A 26,053-nucleotide genomic window follows, 5' to 3' on the forward strand; every position below is an offset into this window, starting at 1 on the left:
TGTCTAATTAATTAAAATCATGAAACTAAAATGTTTGTTTCATTTTAGTAGTAGTAGGCAATGTACATTCTACTGAAAAATAGTTATAGGCACAATGTCTTCATATCAAACTGGACTTTTACTCTCAGAGCAGTTCTGGAGATGTTGTTCATGTGTTTACGTCCTCATTTAGTGAGACGGAAGACGCTGAAATCACCGCGAGTGTCAGGCGCGCTTCAGTGTGTGTATAGTAAATGAAACCGCGTGTCTGTGCCATTCATTAACAGAGACACACAGAACATGCAGGATTCATATTTAAATCGACTTTTGCGGCTTAATATTTACAGATACTGGCTTAATATTTACAGATACTAGTCCATATCGTGATAAATATATCTGAAATGTCTTGCGAGGATATCGTCACGTTCTCGCGAGACCAGTCACACCCCTACTTTTAACCCAAAAAGCAAATTATGCTCCCTTCGAACTGGTTGTCTTTAAAATACAGATCTTGTGTAATCCCAGGCTATCTGTAATCAGAAGCACATTTAAAACTGGAATATAATTTAATTTTTTATGTACTTGCTCAGATATTGATTTCGGATAATTTTTAACCAAAAAAAGTTACGGACTGCAGCTTTACATTTTTCAGGTGCAGTACAGGTATCCTTAAATGCAGCATTAAAGTAAGAAATGTACTAATCAAATGAAAAAAAATTAAAAAGCATATCATTAATCGTATGAATAATAGATTCTACTGATTCTCATATTAGGCTGCTGTACTAGAACTACATACTGCACAGATCAGTTACACATGCAATTTCTTTCCCAGATTTTTACATTCGATTGAGACAAAGTAGCCTATATCAAAAAGTTTAAACTGGCAAGGCGCACAGCCGTATGTCTCTTACACAGTTTGGAAGTGGTCGAAATTAAAATAAACGAGTGTACGTTGTGAGCGATGTAGGGTATCAGACCGAATCAGACAATCTAAAATTTAGTCAAAAAACCCCGCACACAACGCAAGGGGGATTCCAGTCAGGAGGGATCTCCTCTCTCAGGCAGGGGGCTCCATCTTTTACCCCCGCCCGGAGTTGTGGAAACAGATCATATTCATACTACAGATACATACATTGAGACCATACTCCAGTCCAGAGCTCCATCCACGAGGAAATCATATGCATCAAAGTGGGATCTTTGCAATTCTTGGTGCAGCAAACGTCAGCTGGACCCAGTTAACTTCAGGTCAGTTCAGTGCTGGAGTTCCTGCAGGAACGGTTCTCCACAAGGTTATACCCCTCCACCTTGAAGGTATATGTGGCGGCCTTAGCTGTTTACCACGCACCTCTTGGTGGTCAGTCATTAGGGAGAAACCCGCTTCTTACGCATTTCCTCCATGGTGCCCTTAGGCTGAGGCCTCCGGCATGCTCTAGACTCCAGCCATGGGATTTGGCCGTGGTTCTGGAGGCTCTCTGTAAACCTCCTTTTGAAGGAGGTTTTGGAGAAGTACCTTACAGTCAAGACTGTACTGCTTTTGGCCATCTCTTCCCTGAAGAGAGCCAGCGACCTTCAGGCCCTATCCATGGCTCCTTCCTGTCTTGAGTTTGCGCCTGGTATGGCCAGAGCTTTCCTATACCCTAGGCCTGGGTATGTTCCTAAGGTGCCCTCCCTGGTTCTGGGCTTTCTGTCCTCCTCTCTCTCTGGACCCCGACAAGGAGAAGCTTAATTATATGTATCCAGTGCGAGCATTAGACATATACATCCACAGAGCTGCCCTGTGGAGAAAGTCAGATCAGATATCAGATATTACAGCCATATCACCCTTCAGCCCAAGACTGGTTGCCCACTGAAGCTAAGCAGGGTTGAGCCTGGTCAGTACCTGGATGGGAGAAAAATCCCATGGCACTTCTCGTAAAGAGTAGGGGTGTAACCCCGGTGTCCTGGCCAAAACTGCCCCCCTGGCCTTTGTCAATCATGGCCTCCTAATAATCCCCAACCACTTGATTGGCTCTATGACTCTCTCTCCTCTCCGCCTGTAGCTGGTGTGTGGTGAGCGCACTGGCGCCGTTGTCCTGTTGCTGCCGTCGCATCATCCAAGTGGATGCTGCACACTGGTGGTGGTTGAGGAGAGACCCCCCCCACATGATTGTAAAGCGCTTTGGGTGTACAAAAATACACAATATAGCGCTATATAAATGCATCATTCATTCATCATTCATTCATTCATATTTGTCTGCTATGGTCCTCCTAAGAAAGGTCTCCCTGTGACCAACCAGACCCTAAGCAGGTGGATAGTGGATGCTATTTCAATAGCCTATGAGTCATCTGATCTCCACTCTCCATTGGGGGTCAGGGCTCACTGTACTAGAAGTATGGCAGCCTCCAAGGACTTTCTTTCCGGTGTTTCCTTATACGGCATTTGCAACGCTGCGGAATGGTCCACTCCACTTACGTTCATCAGGTTCTATAACCTTGACTGGACGCCACTCCTGGTGCATCTGTTCTCTCGTCCTAGCTGTAACTAGGCAGGGATTCGTAATTATGGTGGCATGGGTATATCATTCCCAAACCGTTTCGACGCAGCGTGAGTTCCTGTAGGGGAACGTCACTAGGTTACGTATGTAACCCTAGTTCCCGAAGAGAATGAGACGCTGAGTCTTGTGCCATACTTCTTGCATCCATGTGAGTGCTTCCTTCTCAATTCAGAAGCTGTCGCTGTATCCACCGCACATGCTTTCATGCTTCCTGGTCATTACGTCGCCCGTGACGTCTCGCCATTCTATTGGACTGATTTCACACGTGATTCAGAGCGTGGTCATCCAGACGCATTCCCAAAGCGTTTTGACCCAGCATCTCATTCCCTCGGGGAAATAGGGTTACTTACATAACCTAGAGATGTTCATAATACCTGATTGTGAAATATGTAGTTCTGTTTATGGGTCATGCCACAAAATCGGTGCCTTTTGCATCCCTTAGAAATGATCAAACATATAATTAATATAACAAATAAATTTGTGATTTAAAAAACATAGCAATACTATGTATTCTTTCATCAATATTAAGTAAAAAAAGTCAATTAAATATTATTTTAAATAATTTAAATAGCATTTATGCTGATAAAGGTCCCTCATTATGATTTTTATTTTTCAGCAGGACTTTTAATTTGCAAAATGAAGGCAAAATGACATAAAAATCACATTTGCATATTGTTCTAAATACGGTCTCATTTTTTTGGTGTCCCCTGATTTCATGTCAATCCTGTTACCCTCATCAAAAAACCCAGCAAATTTGTTTGAAATCGTCAAACCTGTTACTGTCAACCTGTTACTTTTTAGAGTAACAGGTTTTGAAATGTGGGTAACAGGGATGACATAGATTAGGTTTCACTCTGTTTTTAAAGATTGTCTGTGTAACATGTAAACATTTTAAAGATATGCCTGTATCATTTAGTGGCATATGAGCATCAGTTACAATTTTAGTTAGTATCGTTGGTATTGTTATTATTACTATTGTTGCTGTTAATGACCAGGATAGGATGATCAGTCTCAATTAAACACTTTTTTTCATAACACATTGTCAACAATGCATCCATGTAAATTCAATTACAAACAAGAGCAGCAAGGTGACTGCAGACCCTTGCCCAAGTCTTGCAATGTTCAAGAAAGTGAAACCAAATTTCAGCATCAAGACCTTGGTCTGGTTTCAGATGATCACAGAAAGACCAAAGTCTGTCCATGTGACATCAGTGGTTCAACCGTAACTTTACGATGCTACGAGAATACTTTTTGTGCGCAAAGAAAACAACGATAACATAATTTATTCAGCAATTCTTCTCCCCGAGTTACCATCTTCTGCCATTTTGTAGAGTACCCCAGAATGTAATCAACATAATGAGCGTTGTTTACGTTCAGCATGTGTGTTGTTTACTGAACATAAACAACGCTGATTACGTTCAGCGAAAGCCCACGCATGCTGAACGTAAAAAATGCTGATTACGTTGATTACATTCTGGGGTACTCTCCAAATCAGTTACTGATATTCGGGCGCCAGACAAGTATATACAGTGGTGTGAAAAAGTGTTGGCCCCCTTCCTGATTTCTTATTTTTTTGCATGTTTGTCACACTTTAATGTTTCAGATCATCAAACAAATTTAAATATTAGTCAAAGATAACACAAGTGAACACAACATGCAATTTTTAAATTAGGGTTTTTATTATTAAGGGAAAACAAAATCCATAACTACATGGCACTGTGTGAAAAAGTGTTTGCCCCCTAAACCTAATAACTGGTTGGGCCACCCTTAGCAGCAACAACTGCAATCAAGTGGTTGCGATAACTTGCAATGAGTCTGTTACAGCGCTGTGGAGGAATTTTGGTCCACTCATCTATGCAGAATTGTAATTCAGCCACATTGGAGGGTTTTCGAGCATGAACCGCCAATCAGGAAGGGGGCCAACACTTTTTCACACCACTGTACCTACCACAACATTTTTATATTAATTCATTCATCCCGGATAGCACAACAGACAAACAAAACCATCCGCTACATACAAAAGAGATAACGTTTGAACAAAGGCAACACTACAGGAAAAGTTGTATGCAACTTTCTTCATTTTTAATGAGGTAATATAGTACAGACAAGTTTTCAGATCACTAAGCACCACAGTTCCACTTTAAAAAAAGAAAAATAAACAAACAAAAACAAACTAAACAAAACAGCACTTTTTAAATATGCAGAAATGAGTGTGATGAGTGTATGTGTGACTGTGATTAGAGCGAACACTGACCAAACTGGCAGCACAAGTAGCAAAGAATGACTCAGAAACATTGGCAGGGTCAGCCTGTCTTAGCTTCTTCCTTTTTTACAGCTCCAAGTCACTGATTTTGGGAGTATGGTGCGAAACTCCAGTTCAATCCCAGAATCGACAAAGAGGCATTCGCCGGCCAAGAGAAATGCAAGGTGCACCCGCAAGGACTGCCTCCAAAAGGGAATGTGACACAAAGGCTGCGTTCAGGTTCACTTTTTTTATGCCCTTCACCCGCTAACTTCCCTCCGTCTTGTTTACTCTGATGTATGTCATTGATTACGTTTCATGAGTGCCCACTTCTGGCGGAACCCTTGGAATGGGGTGAATTGGAGTTGGTTTATTGTTTACGTTTCCCCTTACGAATTTGTTTGGTGCAGCATTCTATATGTATATAGATATGCTTGGGCTGTTATAAATGTAAAAAAAAAATCATTTATATATTATAGAGCTGTTTGGGGTGGAGATAAATTAAACGCGATCTGTGATGACGTCATAGTCGTGTTGCATTGTGGTCTACAGAGCGGCCTGAAGTGTGCATATGAAGCAAACTATCTCCCTCGGTCAAAATCGAGGGGTCGAGGGTATGTCCTTGTAAACTTCCCTCATCCACTTGATGAAGTGGAACGCACTTCAAAATGGCGGTGGGGATTCCCCCGAGGGTAAGTGTTTAGGGAAGTTTGCGAATGCGTGTCTAAAACACGCATTCGCGTGGAACGCAGCCAAAGGTTCTGGTCAGTCAAACTTCCCTCCAGTCTCTAAACCTTGCCCTATATACATGGACTCCTCCTCTTAATTGGTCCTTGCCTCCAATCCTAATATATTTTATTTGGAAGGTGGTGACAGAGAAAATGAAAGTCAACAAAGGGGCAGTACAGAAAATATCTGTATTGCCACATGCTTAAGATCTTATCTCTCAGTACGTTTGTACTGTGTAAACATTTTGCATGATTATCTCATATTGGATATAACAGAACTCAACATTTTTCATGTAACAGTTTATTACGATTTTTTTTATTTATTTTACAGTTTAACACATTATACATTTTCGCAAGAGCTAATTGCTGCAGATTTTGGGCTTAGAGGCATCCCGTGACGTCATCGCAATGCACATTCAGTCAAAGAAAGGGTTTTTCTCAGTTCCAAAAATGGAATGAACTACAGGAACAATTTGTGGCAGAAATGGTCTAATGTTTTCGAGTGTTTTTAAATGCTTCACACAACTTTTCCTAGCACTTCAAAGCTTTAAGTATTACCGAATTTGAAAGTTATTTTTAATGTGATGACATTATTTGTTCATCCTTCATAGGTTGCCCCCATTTATAAAACTAAAAGTTTCCAGGTGGATGCTGCACACTGGTGGTGGTTAAGGAGATTCCCCCCTTCTATGTAAAGCGCTTTGAGTGCCAAGAAAAACGCTATATAAATGTAAGGAATTATTATTATTTATTATTATCCTTCATAGGTTGCCTCCATTTATCAAACTAAAAGTTTCATAGTGTAGGAAAGCAAAGACTTATTTAAAAATAAAAAAATACATTAAATTACCACTAGTAGATGGCTGCAGAGAAGTACTTATAGGCTTATTTGCCATTTCCACTCCCTGATATATATTTTTTGTATTTATTCAATTATATTTAGACATGAATGACAGTAATAAAAGTTAAATTTATCTGGATCTCAACTACCCAGACAGCACAAGTACATCTGTAAGACATCTGCGAAATATCTGGGAAACATCTGCTGTGTAATCTGATAAACATCTCAGAAGCAGTTTTACATGCATTCTAATAAATGTCTATTTGACATCTGACAGGAAATGTCTTAGAGACGTATTGCAGATGAGCAAACACTCTAAAAAAATCTATCTTGCATATGTTAATGCAGACATCAAATAGACATTTCCGAGATGTACATGTGCGATTGGGGTGAGTGCTGATATGGCCCAATCTCAATAAAGTTTGTACATTTTTGGTCTGTGAACTGGATCTCGCTCAGGATGCACGCTGTCTGTGGAGGTTTGACCAGGCCAAACCTCACTGAGGGTGAAATCACTGAAGGTGCTCTAGCCTTGATGCACATAGATTTTCACATCTATTTTTGTCCCAACTATTGCTGTGGTTACCACTATGTCAGTCGTATTGTGATGAAGTGTTGGGTTGGCTGAAACCACAAGCAGATCTGTCTTGGCAAGGTTGAGCTGAAGCTGATAGTTCTTCATCCAGCAAGAAACCAAACGTCAGGAACGTCTCAGGTTACTTGACTGTAACCCTGTTCCCTGAAAAAGCGGGAATGAGATGCTGCGTTTCAATAACGCTAATGAGAACATTCTTTGTTCAACCAGTTGTGAAGCATGTGTGTCAAACACGCCAAGAATTGGCTTAAATAACCTTGGCAGGTGACATCATTTAATTTCATGCACCTGAGGGTTATAAATAGATGTGAAACGGACACATCTTCAGGTTACACCTTTGTCTGTAGAGACGTCCAGGGACGCCTACAGTGCGGCATTGAGGCACAGCATCTCATTCCCGCTTTTTCAGGGAACAGGATTAAAGTCAAGTAACCCGAGACGTTCCCTATCAAACGATACTCTTGATGCTGCGTTTCAATAATGCTAATGGGAATGAGAATACCCCTAGCCTGATCAGGCGGCGCAAATGCAGTCTGCCCTGGCGGCTTATGTAAGTGACTACCACAGCCTTGCCCCCCCACACTAGGACGTGGTAGCCCCTGCTGGAGGATGTATTTCAGGGCCCCGAAATACAGCCATCATTCTGAGGCAACTGATGTGCCAGTCGAGAAGATTACCTCTCCAGATCCCTTGGACTGGACGGTGATTTAAGATCGCTCTCCAGCCCGTGAGGGAAGCGTCTGTCATTAGCATCTCGCGATGACAACACGCGACTAGAGTGGGACCCAAAGTCAGAAACCGGGGTCTGAACCACATAGAGTGGGTACGAAGCCCTTAGCGTGTAACCCTTATATGCTTCTGGGGATTGGCCCTTAGATGAAATCCCTTGGCTCTGAGCCACAACCGCAATGGTCTCATGTGCAGGACACCCAAAGGTTTCCCGTAGATGCAGTCACCATGAGACCTAGAACTTTCCGAAAGTAATGTACAGTAACTTTCTGGCCTAGCCTGAAATCCTTCAGGGTGTTTAGAATGGATTCGACATATGCAGGAGACAGCTGTGCCCGCATTGCGATCGAATCCCATACAACCCCTAAATGCATTGTCCCCTGGGCAAAAAATAAAACGCTTTCCTTGGCATTGAGTCTCAACCCCAGAGACTTTAGATGAGCAAGGACAACATCCCAATGTTGAAGCGCAAGCTCTTATGACTGGGTTAAATCAGCCAGTCGCTGATGCAAATGCTGCATCCATTTATTTTGTTTATGTGCGGGGTGACAAGGCTAGGCTGGACAGAAGAACCCGATACTGGTAAGCTTTGCCCCCGAAAGCGAACCCCAGGAACTCCCTGCGTTTTGGCAAAATTTCTAGATGAAATTATGCGTCAATTCTCACCAACCAATCCCCTGATTGGATCTGAAAAAACAATCATTGATTGTCAGCCTTTAGGACTCTCTGTCTGGGAATGGAAGATGTTCTATGACCTCCTTGTCCAGCAGAATTTGCAATTCCTGTGTCAACAAATATGCTTGTTTCGGTTTCACAGTAGTGGAGACCACGCCGTTGAAACGAGGAGGACGATACACAAACCGTATCCTGTAGCCCTTTCTACAGTCTTTACGACCCAAGAAGAGATTATTTGGCAGTAGCTTCCACACTGCCAACTTCTTTGGAAGGGACACTAATTGTGACACTGGGGGGGAAAACTGGCGTTTTGCTGGGGGGGAATGTTAAATGTTTGGTGTCCTGAAACACGGGCAGGCACCACCGAACATGTGACATTTCACAGGTTGTACAGCGATCCCCTAAGGGTGCCAGGAAGAAGCCCCTACTCTTTTGTTGGAATTTTCCGTGGCCCTCCCTGAGGGGACACACCCTTTGTCCTGTGCACAGCCTCAGGATGGCCATAATGACCATTCTTAGGTCCGGCTTCATCTCTGGCTGTTAAGTGCTACGAGCTGTTCCTCAGTCTTTATGAGAGGCGCACGACTCGCTACACTCTCTCTTTGAGCCTCTTGCCTCAGAGGAGCTGGACTTTTTTTTTTAAGAGCGATGATTCTCCTCTAGGGGAGAGATAGCCTGCTAGTGTCTCTTTCGCCTAGGGCACAATAATGTATCCCCGTGCTTTTGAATCCACGATAGTCGAATAAATAGTCGACATAGAGGGCACAAAGACATGGGATGAACATGGTTTACTCAATGAACAAGATATCTCATCATGGAGATCAGCAAAGAAGGGGAGAGACCATCGCTGTGGCCCCTCCCTCTGACCTTCTGACAGAAACCTGTCATCTATCTCAACAGAAGCAAGAGCTGCAGCGTCCTCTGCCCAGTCCGAAGGAGTGCCCAAGCACACTTTGGAGGCGGGCGCGAGAAACTTCCGATCTGGGGAGAACACGAGAGAGAGGGGAACACCCGCTTCTTAATCCTCAGCCAGATCAAAGCGCGATCTTAATGAGCGCGCATCAGCTTGTTCCCCACGGTGCTCACATCTGCCGCCCTGGAACGTGAGAGCAGCATGAATAGGGAACTCGCACAAAACAGATGCCATGCAACAAAACGATAAAACTAATCTGGAGAAGGAGAGCGTAAATGACCCGACCCTGACCAAACTTATCTCCTTGTTCATTTATGACCCCCTTCTCCCATCTCCTCTCTCCCTCTTTCTCCCTCTTCCCCACCAGGCTTCACCGAAAGTTCACTACAAATATCTATATACCACATATTATTTGTCTTGTGAATCTGTTGTTTTTAGCCTTCATGTTTGGTATCATTGCAAAGGTCTCATCATTGTGAATGGTAAAATGGTCTCATTTTCACAGCAGTCACTTATATTATGAGAAAGTTTGAAAATCTCTGAAGAATTCTGTTCTGCAGAGGAGGGGGTGTGTCTTCCTCAGGGTCTGTGAGAATGTTTTTCTATCTCCAGCCAGGTGCAACCCTGTGTTTTACCTGACAAATAAAATGTTATATTTGATTTATTCTGAACTCTTCTTAAATAATTATGACTAGTAGATCATGTGGAGGCTAATGTTACCTTAAATCTACAGCCAGGATGGTACAAACTGAAGGCGCATGGATGAATGGAGCAGTAGGCACTTCATCGGTGATCTTTTGATTTCTGTCTATCACTGATTTAGGAAGTTGTATGGGAAATGGCTAAGTAAACTACACTTTTTATTAAAAGCATGCAGTAGGCGGCAGATTTAAAGGTATTAGTCAACCTACATCATCTGATGAAAATCAGATTGGTAAATTTGTGATTGTGAAATCTGTGTAGGCCACGCGAGATTCAAATGCAACATCAGTTCCCTGACGAACGAATACTTGATAGTATAGGATATTCAAAATAATCCAATATCTAAATTAATATACAATCGAAATTTGTGATCAGTTTTTCATTAGAAATACAGTCTAAATTGAAAGATCATTTGAATTTGGAGTCAGATTAAATAAGGAGCTAGACTAAAATTGAAACTTAATCTTGATAAATTAAGTGAACTTTGCAGAAGCACAAGTAAAAGACCGAACACACAGAATACCTTCAACTAGGCCACTGGACTTTGCTTTTGGGCCGACGGGTGGATCCTTACAATTCATTTTATGAATGAAGCAAAACACTGTGTTTATGAATGTTTCACTGACTCACCTGATTCGTTTAAAAATGCACCGCTGTTGGTTGCTCAGAGGTTGCGCTGCTGTTCTGCTGTGGTCTTTGTTTGGAACCATCTTCGACAGTCAATATTGTGTCACTCAATATTAACGGTTTGCTTATTAAAATGTTGTATAAAATCAATGTCACATTTATAATCACGCTGATATTTGGGAAAACAGCACTCTTGGTCATGTAGTGTTTCTTATATGTTATAAATATAAATACTCAACATTTTGAATTTTTGCCACAATTGTTCATGCTTGTTTCTTTGTGTGTGCTGTTGCGTTCATTTATTTTGATTTCATCATGAGTTTCTCTCACACACAGGCAGGCTGCGCAAATCTTGTCAATACATTATTCATTATCAGTTTCCATTTACACTGAATGTAATAAAATCAGAATCATTCTCATCGAAATGTTGGTGCTTGCCCTCATATTTTTTGTTATTGATGTTTTAATCAGGCTACTTGTTTTGTAGGGCAAATAAAATGCTCTTTCACTTGCCCCTTGTCCCGAACAAGGGTTAATGTCAAGCCCTGTACTGTGAGTTTGGTCACATCACATCTCAAGTGTACATGAATTGAGTAGATTCAGATAGAGTCAGGTTCGTGTCTCAGGTCTCACAGGAATTGTCTATGGGGGGAGTGAATAACCACTGCTCTCTTCCACCCTCAATACCACGACTGAGGTTAGACACTTGAGCAAGGCACCGAACCCCCAAATGCTCCCTGAACGCCTTAGCAATATGGCTGCCCACTGCTCCAGGTGTGTGTTCACAGTGTGTGTGCATGTTCACTACTGTGTGTGTGCACTTGGATGGGTTAAATGCAGAGCACAAATTCCGAGTATGGGTCACCCATACTTGGCCACACATCACTTCACTTTACTTCACTTAATGCATTTGTATTCTGAGCTCTGTTAGCACTACAGTGCTTAGCTCTAGAGTGGAAAACGAAACCATATACGTGCCGACTGGCCCGGATTGGCATGGAATGGAAACGTTAAGCAACAAGAACGTCCCAGGTTATGTATGTAACCATGGTTCCCCGAGGGAATGAGACACTGCGTCGAGAAACACTGAAACGTGTGTAATCCGTCCGAGGGAATCCCGGGTGATGTCACCGGCGGAGATGACGTAGCGACCAGGAAGTATAAAAGCACGTGCAGTGGAGACAGCAGCAGATTCTGGAGAGTGAAGGAAGCGCTCGCAGGGATGCAGGAAGTATGGCAACGAGACGCAGCGGTTACATGGTTACATACGTAACCTGAGACGTTCTCCTTCGGGAACTTACGCTGCGTTGAGAAACGCTTTGGGAACGAGTATGCCCACGCCACCAAACTGACAAATCCCTGCCTAGTGTGGAACGGCACAGCTAGGCTGAGAGAACTGAGGAGACAGGAGTGGCATCAAGCTCAAGGCTATAAAACCTGATGAAGGTCAGAGGGGTGGACCATCCCGCAGCATTGCAAATATCGTGCATCGATACACCGGATGAGAAGGCCTTGGAGGCCACCATACCTCTAGTGGAATGAGCCCTGACACCCAGTTGCGAGGGGAGACCAGAAGACTCGTATGAAGTAGTGATAGCATCCACTATCCACCTGCTGAGGGTCTGCTTGTTCGCAGGAAGACCCTTCTTATAAGGACCGTAGCATACAAATAACTGGTCCAACTTTCTCCACAGGGCAGCTCTGTGGATGTATGTGTTTACATTAAGCTTTTCCTGGTCAGGGTCATGAAAAGGAGGAGGACAGAATGCCTGTAGAACGACTGGCCGTGGAACAACAGAAGGCACCTTTCGGACATACCCCGGCCTGGGGTACAGAAAAGCTCTGGCCATACCACGCGCAATCTCGAGACATGATGGGGCCACTGACAGGGCCTGCAGGTCACCGACTCTCTTCAGGGAAGAGATGGCTAGTAGAAATACAGTCTTAACTGTAAGAAATCTCAGAGAAACCTCTTCCAGGAGTTCAAAGGGAGCTTTCGAAAGGGCCTCTAAAACCACAGCCAAATCCCAAGTAGGCATCCTTGGACATACCGGAGGCCTCAGCCTCCTGGTACCCCGGAGGAAACGTGTTACTAACGGGTTCTTCCCCAGAGACTGCTCACCCACAGGGGCATGGTGAGCAGCAATAGCAGCCACGTAGACATTCAAAGTGGAGGAGGATAACCCTGTGGCAAATCTCTCTTGTAGAAATTCCAACACTGGCCCAACAGGGCAGACGACTGGGTCCAACTGATGGCTGTGACACCATGAAGTGAACAGTTGCCATTTAGTAGCGTACGATTTCCTCGTAGAGGGAGCTCTGGACTGGAGGATGGTCTTGTAGTAAATCAGCTCAAAAGGGAAATATTTATGACTAATTATAACTGGTTATGATTAATAATAAATATTTAGATTAGATCTTCGAATTAACTGTAGCAGAATCAATATTACCACTACTAGGCTGAGAGAACTGAGGAGACAGGAGTGGCATCAAGCTCAAGGCTATAAAACCTGATGAAGGTCAGAGGGGTGGACCATCCCGCAGCATTGCAAATATCGTGCATCGATACACCGGATGAGAAGGCCTTGGAGGCCACCATACCTCTAGTGGAATGAGCCCTGACACCCAGTTGCGAGGGGAGACCAGAAGACTCGTATGAAGTAGTGATAGCATCCACTATCCACCTGCTGAGGGTCTGCTTGTTCGCAGGAAGACCCTTCTTATAAGGACCGTAGCATACAAATAACTGGTCCAACTTTCTCCACAGGGCAGCTCTGTGGATGTATGTGTTTACATTAAGCTTTTCCTGGTCAGGGTCATGAAAAGGAGGAGGACAGAATGCCTGTAGAACGACTGGCCGTGGAACAACAGAAGGCACCTTTCGGACATACCCCGGCCTGGGGTACAGAAAAGCTCTGGCCATACCACGCGCAATCTCGAGACATGATGGGGCCACTGACAGGGCCTGCAGGTCACCGACTCTCTTCAGGGAAGAGATGGCTAGTAGAAATACAGTCTTAACTGTAAGAAATCTCAGAGAAACCTCTTCCAGGAGTTCAAAGGGAGCTTTCGAAAGGGCCTCTAAAACCACAGCCAAATCCCAAGTAGGCATCCTTGGACATACCGGAGGCCTCAGCCTCCTGGTACCCCGGAGGAAACGTGTTACTAACGGGTTCTTCCCCAGAGACTGCTCACCCACAGGGGCATGGTGAGCAGCAATAGCAGCCACGTAGACATTCAAAGTGGAGGAGGATAACCCTGTGGCAAATCTCTCTTGTAGAAATTCTAACACTTGCTCAACAGGGCAAACGACTGGGTCCAACTGACGGCTGTGACACCATGACGTGAACAGTTGCCATTTAGTAGTGTACGATTTCCTCGTAGAGGGAATTCTGGACTGGAGGATGGTCTCAACAACCTCGGTTGAGAGACCGGATGCTATAAGCTGTGTCCCCTCAGGGGCCACACCCACAGCTTCCACAACACCGGGCGGGGGTGAAAGATGGTGCCCCCCGCCTGTGAGAGGTGATCCCGCCGGATGGGAATCTCCCATGGAGAGTCTTCTAGTAGGGCTACCAGGTCCGCAAACCATGGACGGCCCGGCCAGTACAGGGCTACTAACAAGAGACGAACCCCGTCCTGGCGAACTCTCTTCAGAACTCCCGGAAGCAGAGCAATTGGGAGGAAGGTGTACAGACGAAGCCTCGGCCACATCTGTACCATGGCATCAAGCCCCAGTGGAGCTGGATGAGTCAGAGAGAACCAGAGGGGACATTGTGAGGTCTCTCGAGACGCAAACAAGCCTACCTGGGCTCGACCAAACTTCTTCTAAATCTGCTCCATCACCTCGGTGTGGAGTTTCCATTCCCCGGGCCTCAGCCCCTGTCTCGACAGGAAGTCTGCTCCCTGATTGAGGTGCCCAGGAATGTGCACTGCCCTCAGGGAGAGCAGTTTCCCCTGGGCCCACAGAAGGATCTCCCGTGCCAGCCTGTACAGGGGGCGCAAGCGCAGACCCTCCTGGCGGTTGATATAAGAGACCACTGATGTGTTGTCTGTGCGAACAAGCACATGATGGCCTCTCAGGTCTGGGAGAAAATGTTTCAATACTTGAAATACTGCCAGCATCTCCAGGCAGTTGATGTGCCAATTGAGATGGGGACCTTCCCACAGACCTTGGGTGGAGCGGCTACTCATGACCGCTCCCCAGCCCGTGAGGGAGGCGTCCATCGTTAGCGTTACGCAACGACATGGAAGCCCCAACACGGGGCCTTGTGACAGGAACCATGGTTTCTTCCACATGTCTAAGGCATGTAAGCATCGCCGCGTGACCATTATCATGCGAAACGGGTTGCCCCTCGGGGAAAACACTTTGGTCCTGAGCCACCACTGCAAGGGTCTCATGTACAGCAGGCCAAAAGGTATCACATTGGACGTAGCTGCCATTAGACCCAACAGCTTCTGAAACTACATCAGAGTGGGTGACTGGCCTTCTCTCACTCTCTTGACTGCCGTGAGGATCGACTCGATCCGATCAGGAGACAGACGTGCCTGCATTGTGGTTGAATCACACATCACGGCCAGGTAAGTGGTCCTCTGTAATGGAAAAAGCACACTTTTCTTTGCATTTAGTCTTAACCCCAACTCTTTCATGTGAGCAAGAACGACATCTCGATGCCGAACTGCTATCTGCTCTGATTGAGATACTATCAACCAATCGCCAATGTAATTGAGTATGCGGATGCCCTGGAGTCGCAGGGGAGCCAGAGCAGCATCCACACACTTCATGGAAGTGCGGGGTGAGAGTGCCAGACCGAACGGAAGAACTCAATATTGGTACGCTTTGCCCCTGAAAGCAAACCTTAGGAACTTCCTGTGTTGAGGAAGGATGGATATATGGAAGTAAGCGTCTTTCAGATCTATAGTCACAAACCAATCGTCGGACCTGATTTGAGACACGACTTGCTTGAGCATAAGCATTTTGCTCAACAATCGAAGATCTAGAATTGGCCGAAGCCTTCTTATTGAAAATGATGGTCCTCAGACCCATCATCTCCTTAGAATAACTTCAACCTGGAGCGCAGCCCCCCCTCCTGCCTTTCTCTCTGAGGAGGAGTGCGAGTAGCAACGCTCCGTTTTTGGACTTCTCGATGTGAGGAGCTGGTACACGGCTGGGGCTGATCCCACCTATCAACCCCATGAGAACGGCTAGGGAGAAATCGCTGAAATGCGGCCGCTTGTTTCTTGGCCTCCTGGAATCTGGAATCCGTCGCCGAACAGTCCAGAAGGCACTAGCGGGGCGTCAAGGAGAAAGACCCTGTCTTTATCGTTAATATTAGACAGGGTCAGCCATAGAATATCTCTCCGTGGCCACTAGGGCTGCGATAGACCGCCCAATTGCTCTGGCGGTCTCCTTTGTGGCCCGGAGCGACAAATCTGTGGCTCTACGCAATTCAGTGATGTCATCGTTTTTAATCTCTTCTCCCACATCCATCTCTTTTAGCAGGTCAGCTTGGTATGCTTGCAACACAGCCATAGTGTGCAAGCAAGCTCCAGCCTGACCCGCTGCCGTGTACGCTTTACCCACCAAAGCCGAAGAAGCCCGAAGTGGCTTGGTGGGTAACACCGTCTTAAGGGAAGATGCACCGCCAAGCGAAAGATAGCCCACAAGCATATCCTCAACCCGGGGAATCCTTCCATAACCACGCTCATTCAGCCCTACTACATTTGAATAGTGTGAAACATTTGGACTGAAGAGGCCGGCCGAATATGGTTTATCCAACAATCTAGATACCTCAGTATGCAGATCTGGGAAAAATGGCAGACCCCGGCGTGGAGGCAGTGACTTTGATCGCAGGAAGCGTTCGTCAAGCTTGCTTTTAGGATGCTCCTGCTGCTCTTTTTCTGCTGGCCAATCGATATTTAACTTGGCCACCGCTCTAGTCACTACCTCCAACAGCTCCTCAAACAAGACAGACTGTGGTGGCAAGCAACAGACTGTGGTGACTGTGGTGGCACAGCAACATATAAAATATAATTCATTATATTGTAGTGAGTATTTTACCAGTGCCCAGTTCTTTTGAGGATGACTCTTAGAAACCTGAATTGGATTTCCCTGTAACAGGTCAGGATAGAAAATTGTGCACAGTATATAATATTACACAATATAATGTATTATATATTGTATATTTTATTTATTACGTAACATATATTAAGAAACCAAATAAGATCAATTTAAATTTTATGTTGACTTTAAGTTGCTTAATTACTTACTGATCATATTTTGTTGATATTTTTACTGGAAACCCAGAAGAAATAGGGTTTATTTTGTAATGAAAGGTTTATTTTTATTTTTTTGTAATGTATACACCATTGCTTGTCTCAAATAAAACATTTTTTTCCATTGCATGGATAGACTGTATCAGTTTTAAGTAAAGCCCTGAACATTCTGCTATTGTGTGTCAAACAGAATTTTGTCAACCGGTATCCACACTGGGAGAAATTCATGATGGTCTGTCTCAGAAGAGTGAGAGTGAGCAGCCACAGTTTCTTTCTGGAGATGAAGCTGATGCCGACCTCAGTCTGGATCAAGACCAGGAACAGGATCAAGAGCATAGTAACAGTGAAGAGACTGTTACGACACCTACAAGAAAAAAGGACATTAAGGTAATAAGATACTATTTCATGAGAAATCACATATTCAGAAGAAATTTTACAAATTCTACTACATCTCCTATTTTACCTCCCTGCAATAAATAAATAAACATAAACCTTCAGTAACAAATATAGATATGTACATTTATTATTATTATTATGTGTGTGTATTATATATATACAGGGGGTGCATACAAGTGGTGTGCATGCGCGACCAAAAAAAATAAAAATTGCTGTGTAAATAGTTAAGACCGCTAATTTGTGTACCGACATGGCTGACAAGTGATCCACAATCAACGATTTAGATCGTCTAACTGTAATACTGTACTGTACTGTAAGATTTCCAATCAAACTGAAAGCATAAATCTTGGCTATGCACTGCCAGTTTCATATACTTACAAACCCACCAAAATAAAAGCTTGCTGATTTAAAAATAATAATAAAAATAAAAAAGTAAATATTAGCATTGAATTTTTAATTGTACTATAAATAATTATTCAATAAAAAATTATTTTTATTTAAAACTCACTTTTTACTTCAAAATATAATAGTATTATCACACTTCACACTCTATTTATTATTCTGTTTATTTTATTTAAAAATGTAAAATAAATACTATAAATACTAATACTATTATCACTATAATTAATTATTTTATTTTATAGTTTTATGGGACACACTATGTTCAGCTATATAGTATTATTATTATTGTTGTTGTTGTTGTTGTTGTTGCTGTTGTTATTATGGTTTTGGATTCCAAGTACAAGGCTCCAGATGCACCATGGTGTGAACATGTCTATTTTTGAGGAATTGTACTTTTCTGAACAAAAATTTTGTTTGTAAAACACTGCCAAATGTTATTAAAGGGGTACTTCACCCAAAAATGAAAGTTCATTTTCATGTTTTGGTGAACTATCCCTTTAAGTAGGGATGTGCGAGACTAGTCAACTAGTCCAGGGTTCCCTTTCGTGATGGTCTCTCGACATTGTGTATAGCTTGCTGACGATATGGGGAAGCACCTTTCTTAGACCCATGCTTGAATTATCCTTGCCTGCAACCAACTGTGACATACATCTGCTGTTTTCTCTCTCTAATGCTGTCTCTTTTGAATTACTTAACTCTTTTAGAACACATTAACTCTTTCCCCGCCAAACACTGAATTTTACATTATTCATGAGACAACGATTCCCTGACAAACACGGAATTTTCCTGGTTTCTGCATTCTCAATGTTATACACTCAGGGGCGCTATTACGCATCTCCTGAATGAGTCTAGAATCACTCGATCAAAAACACAGACGAAGAAGATGCAGAAACGAGCGATCTCATATGTAAGCATATGCAATTATCAACACTAAACCGCATATAAATTAAAACTGCCTAATGTTACAGCACTCTGTGTAGATCCAGGAAGTGGTAAAGGACTGTGCAAGCTTTGGGGTGCTGATGAAAGTGATCTACTGCATATTTGCTTTGATCATTGTACTGAATATGATTCAGATGTAGTATTTGATAAAAATGCTCAAAATTTTGCTTTTTTTATGAAACCTACCTACATTCAAGTGTTTGACTGCTTGAAGCTAGAATAAAAACAGATGTTTTTGTTTAAAAGTAGAGGGTCTGTTCTTTATTTTGATGTATTGCATGTTCATATATTCATACAACAGACTATTCTGGGGGCTATGAAAATTTTGTGAAAATCATCAAAAATGCTGGTGGTGGCTGGCAACATTTTCCAAAAACGCTGGCGGGGAAAGAGTTAAGCAATGCTATAATTCATTTCTTCCATTAAACATTTCCCAGCTAAAGGAGGAAGCATATCTGGGCCTTAATACGCAGGAGGTATTTTAAAGCATCAGTGTCTATGGTTTTATCTACATTATACATTTCCCTTTTAATTCAAATCAGCATTTTGCTTGAGATCATAGTGAACATTTGCGTTTTTAGACATATTTCAGGAGGCCACGTGTTATTATATGAATAGTTAACCCAAAAATTAAAGTTCATTTAAATTGTTTGGTGAACTATCCCTTTAAGTAGGGATGTGCGAGACTAGTAGACTAGCCCAGGGTTCCCTTTCGAGATGGTTTCTCAATGTTGAGTACAGCTAGCTGACGCTATGGGAAATACCTTTCTTCTCGAAATAACACCATTGCATTGCAGTGGCCAGTGGTGCTCAAGTGCACAAAAAGGGGGTGGAAAATCTCCCTATATAAGCAGCGCTGAGTGACATTTCCTCAAGAATCATTCTCCTTCATCTCACCCTTTGGCGTTACAGTACAACTCATTGACAGTTGCTTACACTACCTGCTGTTTATGCCAGCACTTGTTGCCCTTCTAAGAAAACAGACCTACCCTGCTTCAATGTTGTGGTGATGTCTAAGGTTCAAGCTAAAATTCCCCACTGTTCGTTTGAGTAGAGTACATGTTGTGAATTATTGGGACAACTGGCTGCTTATGGCCCAATCAGAGGATGTGCTATGCAGCCACAGAGATCTGCTTATCAACCAGCTGTGGTGCTTAAGGGCTCACAGTCAACTTAAAAGCCATCTCCAAAGAAATGTGTGTTCCCTTTCTGAATGTGAGTCTCAACTCTCCCAGACAGCAACATAGTGTTGGCAACTGTCTGCTGTCTGGGCTGTCTTCATGCGAGCCCATCTTATCCATCTGTACACAACCTATCATGAACTCGCTCGCGATGTTCAAAGAAGGGAAGTCGCTCCCACTATAGAGCTTTCAGAGAACACTCAGTTTGATGGCAACTGCCACAGCAATGTGACATTGGACTACTTTGCATGCAGGTGCTCCACTCTGTTTGAAGATCTGCATTCCTGCACACACTTGGCACTAGGGCTCACTGCACATATTGGTGACTCACAATTGCCTAGAGACACTGGCTCACTGGAGGAGAACAGCTCTTTAAGACCAGCTGCTGGGCGGACACACTGTCAAGGTACGGGGTAGCTCAGGGAAAATGGTAGCTACACCATCGGACAGTAGATGCAATTATGGAGTGTATTTGGGCAGGCAGAAATTGGGCACCCCTTCATGTCAGTGGAGAACACTCACTGCCCGCTGTTTTTCTCTCTGGCAGAGCATTCCACACTGGGAGTGGATGCTCACTACTGGCCAAGAGAGAGCACATTTGCATTTCCCACAGTGAATATGCACCAAGTATTGTGCAAAATCAGCCAGGGGAATGAGTCAGTGCTGTTAGCCCTGGTTCCCGGAACTGCTGGAGATGCTGTCAGGTCCCCCATTGCCCATTCTCCTGAAAAGGGATTTCCTCTCTCAAGCAAATGACTCATTTTGTCATGCCCAACCCAAACGTACGGAATCTGCGAGTTTGGCCGCTCAACAGAGCCTGCCAGCATCAGTTTCACTTCCAAAGCAAGTGCTGAGAATGATTTCTGAAGCGTGTCTACTAGACGTAAAACTCCCAAATGGAAAGTCTTTGTGAATTGGTGCAGCTCTAGGGATGAGGTTTTGGTAAGCTGCCCGATCCCAGTAGTTTTGTCCTTCTTACAGGAACCTTTGGGTGACAGCTATACCCCCTCTACGCTCAAAGTGTACATGGCTGCTGTATCAGCTTTTTATAATTAAGTGGATAACCAGTCGGTTGGGAGAAATTATCTGTTTTTAAAAAGTTTGTATGTGGTGCGAGACAACTCTCTTTCAAAACAGAGCTTTTACTCACACTTGCTACCGTTAAGAGAGTCAAGCAATATGCATGCTATTTCAGTCAGCGAGACTTGCATGGTTTTTGGCATGTCTGTAAAGCTGTCCTTAAAGCGTTAGTTCACCCAAAAATGAAAATTAGCCCATAAATTACTCACCCTCAAGTCATCCTAGGTGTATATGTCTTTCTTCTTTCAGACGAATCCAGTCGGAGTTATATTAAAAATTGTCTTTGATCTTTCAAGCTGTTTAATGCCACTCAGCGGGTGTTGCATGCATCAGTCCAAAAGAAATTAAATAAAAAGCGCCAATCCATTAAAAAAAAGTGTCTCACACGGCTCGGGGGGGTGAACAAAGGCCTCCTGTAGCAAATCGATGCGTATTTGTCAGAAAAATATCCATATTCAAAACGTAATAATCACTTTAATGTAGCTTGTGCCAACAGTTGTACACAGAAGCAGCTCCTGATACCTCCTGACCTCATACGTCATCCGCCCGGAGCTGCTTCCGTGTACAACTGTTGGCGCAAGCTACATTAAAGTGATTATTACGTTTTGAATATGGATATTTTTCTAACAAAATCGCATTGATTCGCTTTTTATTTAACTTATTTGGGACTGATGCATGCAACACCCGCTGAGTGGCATTAAACAGCTTGAAAGATCAAAGACAATTTTGAATATAACTCCGACTGGATTCGTCTGAAAGAAGAAAGTCATATAAACCTAGGATGACTTCAGGGTGGGTAATTTATGGGCTAATTTTTTTTTTTGGGTGAACTAACCCTTTAAACCAAGAGCAGACCATAGTATGTGCCTAAAGTGTTCTTAAAACAGTTCAGAGCCATTGATATAACTCTCTCAGCTTTCACCCTGAGTGAGTCGGCAGCTGGGGAGGATACACCAACCCTCTACGCACAACTAGATATAATCGCCATTGGCTAGTAAATTTTTTTGTTTACTCGCCAGACTGATATACTATTTCACACACAGACACACACACACACACACACACGTTTACTTAGCTATCTAAATGGGAATATTATATAGACTTCGATTGTTTTTATATACAGATAGTTATACACTTTTTAAGACTCTCGCTCTCTCTCTTTGCATGTGTGAGAAACAGCGCTATCAGTAAAGCGACGGCGAGTTGTGCGCCTTCACACTAGTTTACGGTACGTCAAATACAGGTGCGCTGCGTGCTACATACTGCGCATCCATTGAGTACGTGACATGATCCATTGAGCGCATCCAAATTGTACAGATAGCTTGACGGAGAGCGAAACTCTCAAGCGCTCAGTCAGCGTGTTTATCGAGTGAAAATCTGTGTTGAACGCCTCTCACACACATACTGGCGTGTAAAATCTAAGAATTTATTAGCCAATGGCTAATGTTAGACATTATTTAGTCGCCCAGAGTACGATTTAGTCGCATATGCGAGTGATTTACTCGCAATGTAGAGGGTTGTACACCCACACTGCCACACCTGCAGCCACTCTGCCTTGTGTGCTTTGTGCATTTACCAGACAGTTAGATTCTCTGAACAGCTGTTTGTTTGTTTTGGTGGCTGTTATTCAGTGGAAAGATTCTAAAGTATATAGCCACTCAGTGCCACTTATATTGGGTTCACCTCTTGAGCTTCTGAAAATTGTCGCCAGCTTGGCATGCAGTATAGTCGAACCATGTACACAATTGTGCTTTGACACAATTGTCATATTAACTGACTTATAATGTTTGCAAGGACTCACAACTTCCCGAGTGTCCAAACTCGCATAGTGTATGCCTGGCTTAAGGGAGGCATACAACATGTGCAATGCTGAGGGCTTCCAGTGCATGTTTGAAAAACCCTAGATTAGTCGACTAAACCAGGGGTTCTCAAACTTTTTGGGGCCCGAGACCCCTGGGAAAAAAATTCTATTAACCCCTATATAATTATAATGGTGGTTAAGCATGTGCTTTTCTACAATGTGCACATATATTTTAGCTTAAAAACTGAAAAAATTCACTAAAAGGCAACACTATTGGTGGCAGTCGTGGCCTAATGTTTAGAGGGTCGGTTTTGTAACCCAAAGGTCACAGGTTCGAGTCTCGGGACCGGCAGGGATTGTAGGTGGGGGGAGTGAATGTACAGCGCTCTATTCCACCTTCAATACCACAACTGAGGTGGGAGCCTTGAGCAAGGCACCAAACCCCCAACTGCTCCCCGGGCGCCGCAGCAAAAATGGCTGCCCACTGCTCCGGGTGTGTAAAAGTGTAAAAGTGCAGAGTGCATGTCAGTTAAAACAAGTGGTCATGAGCACTTGTCTACTTGTTTTTAACTCACATGCACTCTGCACTTTTTGCATGATGCAATTTATGAAATAAAAAAATGTTTTGCTAGACTTTTTCAGTCTGTGTTGGATTCAGTGTGTGGCTACCTTCTTGTTCGTATTCTAGTATTCCTTTGGCTCTATGCACCTGCAGTAAAATTATTATTTTTTTCCTATTTGGAGCACTACAATTTTTCTTTAGTTAACACAGTTTAATTCTCACACTTAGTCTTTAACTGCTATTTCTGTACAGGTTATGTAGCAATGAGAAAGCATTATCTTAAAATGTAGATCAGTATGCATGTGCAAGGAAATCCATCCAAATGAAATATACCTTTTTATCTCTGTTTCTCAAATGCCAATGATTACACCCATGCCAAGTTGCCGACCCCTGCTCTAGTTTTTGGGCATTTTATTCTTCTTCAACTAGTCCAACATCTCCAGATAAAGTTTGTGCTGTTACTTCCCTGGACTAAAAGTTGTTGTGTATAGTGTCTGCATACAGTTGATGTCCAATATCTACATCTAACTGAAATCTTCCAAAAAAAAACTTTTTTCCTATCTGATCCTGTTTAATCCTGATCTGTTCTTGCTCTTGTGTTTCTTACTCTCCTGACTTTGTCTGTAACTAACATCAACCTTGATCCTGTTTATTCCTCCATCTCTGCTGCTTTCATCTACCTGTCATCTACACTTGAAGAAGGAGTCAACCCCTCTACACAAACAGGAGGTATCTCTTCCTTAACCCTCATGTGGTGTTCGGGTCCTTTTTGCTCTGTAAACTCGTAAGTGTGATAGGGTTCTGAACACAACACAAGGGTTAAGGTTCTTTTGTTGAACATGTTTTTGTCTAGAGCTGGTTACCCTAGTGAAAAATAAATATACTAAAATGTGTTTGAAATACATTTATTTTATGCTAAGCATACTACAAATACATACTGTACATTACATTACGCATTTATGTACTTAATAAAAATACCCTGCAATTGTACTTTTGGTATGCTAAACTGGTATACTTAAAGACTGCTAAATTGGAACAACTAATTTTGTACTTAATGCACTTTATTTGTAGGGAAATAATGCTGAAGTCCAACTAAATATATACTTAAGTATTTTTGATTGTGCTAAAGTGGAACTATTGCAAGCATACTTTAGGTACACTTTAAATATCTTGCATTTAACAACCGATATTATTCAAAGATCATACAATCCTCATCAATAGTGACATTAAAACACATTTTAGGCTTAATATTAAGAAATGTGCATTGTGCACAAGTAGTACTCCAAATGAAGTTTAGCTATAATTTTTATATGTTAATAGATTTGAACTACACCAAGTATGAAATAAATGTATTTTAACTATATTACTTTTTTACGAGGGTAGTATGACAGTAATCTGCAACAGAAATGAATAAACCAGAAAAGGTTGTGCTGTATAATTTATAGTGATACAGCGGAAGACACATTTGCTTGGCTACAGATAGGGCTGTGTCTCAAACAAGTCAAAACAAGAATCAAACTATTCTCACTCTCAAGGCATCCAGTATTACCACTATATAGACCATAATACACTGTCTGGCCAAAAAAAGTCACTGTCTGTATTTAAATAAACAAATACAAAAGATTATAAGATTGCATCATTATTGCAGTGATTAATATGTTTCTGGCATGTTGTATGTTTGACAACAATTCTTTTAACCCTAACTGATGCAGAGAATGGCTTTTTATTTCTCAAACAACCATGTTGGAAGACGTACCCATGTCCAGTGTTGGGAGTAATGCGTTACAAAAGTAATGCATTACAGTAACTGATTACATTTTGCTGTAACCCAGTAGTGTAAGGCATTACTAATCAATTTTCAGTCATATTTTACTAGGTACATGTTCAGTAACGCATGCGTTACAACACACTTTTAGCCCAAAATTTAATTGTTTAAAGAAAAAAGCAAAACAGCAAGACCGCGAGGCATTAACGAATCAAAAATGCCGCAAGTAAGTTCTATTTCCTGTTCGTGGTCAGTCAATAGTCTGTAGACTGTAGACTGTTGACAATAGACAGTCAATTGGACATGTGTGGTGTCCAAGTTTGTAAATAAAGACTAAACAACAGCTTCTGATATATTTGTTTAGCAATTTATTTATTTCATCTCCCTCTCGCTGGTGGATCTTTGTATTGTGTGGCGTAGTCCAGTGAAGGTGTGTTTAGGGCGGGTTTTACAGGAGTGCTGCGAGGCTACTGGCCCGACTGTGGAAACGTGGCATGATTTCGGCCTCTGTGCTCGAGGTCCGAGGCTATTAGCCCCGCCCGGCTCGCTGTAAGCCTTGGCTCGCACTGGCCAGTGGAAAAGCGGCTAATGGGTGAAGATGGCACAAGACTGTAGCCTACATGCGTGAGATGGACCTATGCGCATCTTGTCATGGCATTAGAGTTTACATATAGTCCTGTTGTGTCTAATATGAATAGACCCAAGCTATTCACAGATATTGCCAGATAATCACTTTACCTCTACCATACTTTTAACAGACTTGGATCGTTTGTGATTCTGGCTGTCATCCTTTCTTGCATTGTCTTGAGCCTTCACTTTGCCAATTATAAGCTATATTGTTAGTAGCCTGGATAGCCCACAGTCATTATGCTACACCATATCGCCCTCTACTGGATGTAAAATGCTCTGCAGTACATTTTGTCATTTTAGAATGTTAAGTATGGTAACACTTTAGAACACTTGTTCGCTATTAACTACGAATTTTCCCTCAATAAATTCCTAATTTGCTGCTTATTAATAGTTAGTAAGGTAGTTGTTAAGTTTAGGTATTGGGTAGGATTAGGGATGTAGAATAAGGTCATG

At 42.8% G+C, this 26,053-nt stretch overlaps 1 protein-coding gene across 2 annotated transcripts in view; it reads left to right on the forward strand.

The window, feature by feature from the left end:
- LOC107666579 (band 4.1-like protein 1) overlaps positions 1-26,053 on the forward strand; it is a 193,851-nt gene that overhangs the window by 102,596 nt on the left and 65,202 nt on the right. For both annotated transcript variants that reach the window (XM_016457986.1, XM_016457988.1), the window contains exons 12-13: positions 17,032-17,228; positions 23,905-23,934. In XM_016457986.1, the coding sequence (XP_016313472.1) occupies positions 17,032-17,228; positions 23,905-23,934 (227 nt within the window). The remainder of the gene's footprint in view (positions 1-17,031; positions 17,229-23,904; positions 23,935-26,053) is intronic.

The sequence above is a fragment of the Sinocyclocheilus anshuiensis genome, unplaced genomic scaffold (genome assembly GCF_001515605.1).
Source record: "Sinocyclocheilus anshuiensis isolate Anshui unplaced genomic scaffold, SAMN03320099.WGS_v1.1 scaffold1401, whole genome shotgun sequence".
In the NCBI taxonomy this organism is placed as follows: Eukaryota; Metazoa; Chordata; class Actinopteri; order Cypriniformes; family Cyprinidae; genus Sinocyclocheilus; species Sinocyclocheilus anshuiensis.